This window comes from Haliotis asinina, chromosome 16 (genome assembly GCF_037392515.1).
Source record: "Haliotis asinina isolate JCU_RB_2024 chromosome 16, JCU_Hal_asi_v2, whole genome shotgun sequence".
NCBI classification, from domain to species: Eukaryota; Metazoa; Mollusca; class Gastropoda; order Lepetellida; family Haliotidae; genus Haliotis; species Haliotis asinina.
This window is the reverse complement of record NC_090295.1, coordinates 32,243,120-32,249,439: the sequence shown is the minus strand read 5'-3', so window position 1 is coordinate 32,249,439 and position 6,320 is coordinate 32,243,120. Positions and strand designations below refer to the sequence as shown.

Genomic DNA, 6,320 nt, shown 5'->3' with positions numbered 1-6,320 from the left:
CACCCAACACTAACATGACTGAACCTTCTTCCTATGGTTCAGCAGTGACTTTGAAAATATGAAGTGGTTCACCGTGATCACCAGGGGCAATGTGGTAGCCTAGAGGTTAAAGCATTTGCTTGTCATGCCGAAGACCCAGTTTCAAATCCCCACATTGGTACATTGTGTGAAGCCCATTTCTGGTGTCCCCTGCCATGATTCTGCAGGAATAGCAGTCGTGTAAAAACATACTCTATCCACAGAAATGGAGCTCAGTATGGTCATTAAAGTTCACTCATGTTCTTGTAGCAAAAGTTCTTGAATGTTCAAAAGTATTTACCCATGGTCTTTAGAGTGTTCAAATTAAAATTGTTTTGAAGATTATTTTCAAAGCATTTCACTTTTGTCACGGTATGTTGGAAAAATATGGAGGTTCAAAATCTGAGGTCAAGATTTAATAGCGAGTTTAGTTTAACGCTGCACTCAGCAATATTCCAGCTATATGGTGGGGGTTTGTAAATAATAGAGTCTGGACCAGACAATCCAGTGACCAACAACATGAGCATCGATCTGCACAATTGGGAACCAACGACCTGTGAAACAAGTCAGTGAGTCTGAACCTCACATCCTGTTAGTCGCCTCTTACGACAAGCATCGGCTGCTGAGGGCCAATGCTACCCCAGGTTCAAATTGTTAACAAAACAGACAGGAACATGTGATTGTTGTACTGGTGTTATTTCAAACAATATAGAGACGTAAAAGCACCTCGGACACAAAGGCTGTCAGATCCATACAGTCAGACGCATTAAAGATAAAATTCATTTCCTGAGCAAACAAATCTGGCAATCTGATGAGAAAGCAAGTAACTAAAGTGTAACACAGATAAGGAATAGGAATGTATAAAATAAAATAAGATAAAATATATTCATTTAAATATGCTATTTACAAATAAGAAATATTTACAATGTGTAAAATCTGATATATAGGACATGAGAAAACTCAATCAAGACAGAGAACAACAATACGTCAAACCTTTGCCTTCTCCAGGACTGCTGAATATTCATCACTCCCCCACCAGGGGAATAGAACCTTTCGTGTATTTATTAAGGAACAGGAAATGTGGACAAATCATTGTTGAGATTTTACTGTTTAATGTTTTGTTTGCTAGTTGTTTAAAAATTTTACTCAGCAAGTATTTCAGCTATGACTACACTCTCAGTTGGCTGAAAATATAAAGGCTATAATTTCAATATATCCTGTATTTGCATATATTTATTCAAAAACTGTGAAGTAAATATTAAAATGAACCAAAATATTAGCACTGGTGTATTAAGTGGTAATGAGTGTGTTTGAGTGGTATTGTAACGTGAGCCCCTGTTATGACAATTAAATCAATATATTATCATCAATATTTTACAATCCATCTGTACAATCATGTGGTGTAATGACAATCAGGGGAATGTTGTTCAGCAACATGACCAGAACTGTTCTAGCAACAAAATCAGACTTACAGCGACACAACCAGAACAGTTCCAGTGACACAACATGCAAGTAAAATTCCTACAACATGATCTGGTCACACACTATAAAATACCCACACTAACAAACTCAACACTGATATATCAATATTAAATATATTCCATCATTAAAACATTATGACATCTACGAATGGCACAAAATGAGTACCATATTCACCATAGTAAGTGACCTTTGTCCCTATCCACAAAGCATTCGTAAAGACCTATCATAACCTCATGTTTTATGATAGGATTAGGAATAGTTTACACATTTTGTGGAGTCCCTGGGTACACAGAAACTTTTCCAAACAAAAGTAAACTTCTTTGAAAGTATCAAATGAAAGTGAACAAACTTAGTTATTCCCTGGAAGTGGCAGATGCAAAATAAATTAGAGTTCCTAATCAGTTCTATACCCTTTTCCTGGGAGTTTCCAAAATAAGAACTGTCAGGTGAAGTTGGTTCAGAGGTGACATAGGAGGCACGTTTTGAAGTAACACACTTACTACAGTGAAGGTGGTAGTTGATTAGAATGGACATGTTTATCACATTAAACATCCTCATAGTCTAATTAACATTAAAATCTTGTATTAAAATATTCAGATTTTTAAAAACCTAGGTTTGTTAAGTGAAACATTACAGTAGACAAAATTGACACATCAGATTCTTGGACAAATACAAAAAAAACCAATAAAACTTGTACACATGTATCATGATTCAGCTGTTTGCTAAAAATAAGTATAGAAACAGAACCTGGAATGCTGACATTTTTCACATGGAAATACGAGGACTGGTCAGAATAGATTCATAATAATGCGTCCGAGTGGTCTCCATATTAAACTGTGACATGGCATCAAATTCAACTTGCACTATAAAAATGTGACTAGTAGAAGCACTCAAACCCATGTGCATGCCTGACTATACAAAGCCACATAAAAATATTCTTGTTTCCCATCACATTTCAAAACATATGGGTCAGGTAGGTGTCCAAAAATCCAAAAATCCTTGACTTCTGTGGAAACTTACAACTGTTTCTTCGATAGAATATCAACACTTAGAAGTGTAAAAATTTCAAAGACATTTTGAAGTCAAAGTTGCATTTTCTTTACTGTAAAAAATCAAACAAACTCTTTGGGCTAGGTCAAATTGCTTGGTTGGGGAGCAATGAGAAAAAAATATAATTTTTACATATGGCCTCAGAGCAATACGCCACTCCTAGACATATATACATATTATTAATTAAATTCACTCCAACAGAAGATGTACACAAAAGAAAAACACCAAGTACTAACTAAATATCACTGTTGTACAAAAGCAGTAAGGTTTTACCAATGTTCTTCAAGCATGTACAAGGCGGAGAAAAACTACATAAACACATGACATTGAATCATAATTCATCAAAATTCATTGTTTTTGAAGCCAGAGAAAAATGAATACCAAAGAGATTTATCTGCTTGTAACCATAGAAACACAACATAGGTTGGCTGCATCTTAATGAAATGTGATATACATGAGAGCTTTAGACATACAAAATGGTATGTCACACAGAATTCTGTTATTTAGCATTGATAATAATGAACAGTATTTAATATTATCACTTACTGTTCATGATTATGCCAGTGTGTGTGTTTAAGAGGACAGAACAACAAATACCATCAGTATTTAACTGGTGTACATTCGTACATCACCTGTGAATACATATAGACACTTTGTGGTGAAGAAATGATGAGTATACTCTTATCCCTTAAGGAATGCAAATTTATAACTCACAGATGTAAATAAAGTCTGTGCATGATTAAAAAACCTTACTGTTGCCTCATACTGAAAGATTGATGGTAAAAGCTATGGAAATATGGCACCTATGTACTTGGCAGGGAGAGACACAAGCTAGATAATCCACAACCAGTGAATGTCACATGCTGAATGAGAAATATGGTGGATATAGAAAGTTCCTCTGGATGATACTGACACCAACCAGAAGATCAGGCCCTATTTCACAAAGCTATAGCAGAGATACAATTGTTGTATTGTGAAGCATGCCCTGCAACCAGCCTTGGCACAGGTTGCATGAGAAATATGGCAGATGTTTTACTCGGACCACAGCACCTATTGACATCTATGGCACATTATATACAAGTAATACTACTGATTCATCTCGGTGGTCAATGCACTTGCTTGAATTCAGTTTGATTCAGTGTTTAATATATTGTATTCACATGTGATGTCTGTAAACAAATGTGAGAAATATTGATGGAGAATAGTACAATAACGTTGGAATACTTATCTCTTAATTCTCACATAGCGGGGGCAAGGACATTTGAGATGTGCTTTTCATTATGTGATGTCATCAATAAACATAATAGTTATGTTTTCAACAACAAATAAAAATTAATTGAAATGTATTTCCGTAGTAAACTCTACCTACACTTGATATTTTCATAAATAAACACAACATTAATCTTCTATTTTCAGCCACAAACACTTATTTGTATTGATACCTTCATCAATAAACTCTTATTAATGTTGATGTTTTCATAAATAACCACCACTTGAAGTTGATGATTTCATAAATAAACAAAACTGTACATTCATGTTTAAAGGCCAGACCAACTTATGTATTTGTTTTACAGATCATCTGCTGTCATTTAGCCATTTTCATAGCAACAGAAACATTTTTCAGGGCACAATAGCGTCCAGTAAGGATTCCTGCAGTATTTATGATTGAAGCAAACAACTTTGTTACACAAATACAAAGAACCTGCATATTATGCACCAAAACAACACAGAAAAAGACACAGTACAGTGAAACATAGGTCAATTCTTATCCTCATATGAGCTGTTTAATATAGTTCCCCCCCAACCCCTCTGCATTTCAATTTCTGGATATACATCTGTACAACAATAATAAAAATTGATCTGGCAGAAAATTGATTTGAAGGATAAATAAATATTAGTGAACCGTATCACATCAAAACATAATAATGGAAGTGGTTCAATCACAAAGATACAAGATGGAAAGCACTGTCCAAAAAATGCCTTCCATGAAAGACACAAAGGCATTCAAATAAGTCACACAACCTGTTGCTAGGCAACCATCTACAGAAACTTTTGTTACCGTGGAAATAAAGGATTCCCACCAGGTCCAGGTATATCAACAACTGTTCTTGAAAGGACAAAAAGAATCAGTGTCAAAATGCCTATGACAACAGTCATTATTCCAAGGGCGATACCAGAAGCTTTGATAGAACTCTTAAACTTGGCTGGTCCAATGGTGGTTAGCAAAGCTCCACATAGCAGTAGGGTGAAGGTGATGGATACTGTGGTGTTGATGAGGACGATGTCTCCAAATTTTGAAAATGGCTGGATTGTGGTTTGTGTGAGAGGTATGGCTGCAATGATGGTGGTGATCGCAGAGCTGATGATGGCGACACCAATATGCCGAAGTGCGAAACTCGTTCTCCATGCCCGCTTCTCAGCATTTTTCTGTCAAAGATAAAAAGGACTTCATCACAAAATGTACGACAAACCCAAATGTGAATGATGTGTAACAATGTATTTTCTATGGAAGGATGACAACATATGGATCAGTAATAATTTCTTTATTACAGTGAGACCGATATGCCAGGGTGGGACCATCTCTTGCTTGATACCGATGAGAACCCACAGCAAAACTCTGGTCTCACTTTAATAAAGAAGTTATTCATCCACATATTGTCATCCTTTCTTACTGCTCCAAATGCTTCTCAAAGACGTTTAACTATTCTCTGTTCAAGGCTTATCAGCTGTGTGAGAAAGAAAACAATACATCCAATGAAGCTTTTCTTCACACAGTACCACAGCAATAAAGCATTCACAGCAATATATCATACTAATATGTTGGCTCTACAACATTCAGGCATTGGCATAACAAAAGAAATTGAAATTCTTCATGACCATATGCACCCACAAGTAGACTGAAACACACACATAATGTCCCTGTATCTGAAGACGCATTCATAAAATTTGATGTATAAAACCTGCTTAAGTCGTGCTCTGGCACATGCTGTTTCACCATCATCCAATCAAATGAAGAACCATCTTGTAGATAACGCATCACATTTACTATAGAGCAGCAAACATACAGAATGTCAGCATAATGTCAGTCAAAGGCAGATAACTCTTTTCATCAAACAAAGGTATTCCCTTTGATAATTATGTTGCGCTTCCTTCCTACTCCTTTGATCTGCTACTATTATCCTTGGGGCAATGGTGTAGCCTAGTGGTTAAAGTGTCTGTTTGTCATGTGAAGACCTGGGTTTGATTCCACACAACGTGTGAAGCTTATTTCTTGTGTCCCCCACCATGATATTGTTGAAACAGTGCTAACAGCGGAATAAAACTTTACTCACTCACTACTAGTAAACTGGCTACTACCAGTGGACTAGTAAAGTGTCTAATACAAGAATCTTCAAATTCTCGACTGCAGGTGTTACAACATTTTGTGTATGTTTTCTGGAGGCCATCTTTATGAATTTTGAAAAAGTTTCAAAATAACCAATTTCCCAAAATCTATGTTTGTTTAATCAAGTTTAAACTTGACTCAGCCTAAATGATAATTTTATCAGAACCTATTTTGTGACTCTTTGTACACTTGTTAGTTCACAAGCTAATAGGATACACCCAATTTTTAACTTTAAGATAAATGATAAATTAAGTTTTACAAAAAATTTAATAGTCAGTTGCCGGAAAGAGTAATCACCATGATGACTTGTTTGACACACAGCAGACATTTCGTAGCAAGTTTAACTCCACACATGGCTGTGGTGTGTGGTCCTGTGCATGGAGCT

General features: G+C 35.8%; 1 protein-coding gene across 2 annotated transcripts in view; it reads right to left on the bottom strand.

Moving 5' to 3' along the window:
• Positions 1-695: 695 nt before the first annotated feature.
• The window catches only part of LOC137267522 (protein dispatched homolog 3-like), a 40,972-nt gene continuing 35,347 nt past the window's right edge, over positions 696-6,320 (bottom strand). For both annotated transcript variants that reach the window (XM_067801999.1, XM_067802000.1), the window contains exon 17: positions 696-4,977. In XM_067801999.1, the coding sequence (XP_067658100.1) occupies positions 4,606-4,977 (372 nt within the window). In that variant the 3' untranslated portion in view covers positions 696-4,605. The remainder of the gene's footprint in view (positions 4,978-6,320) is intronic.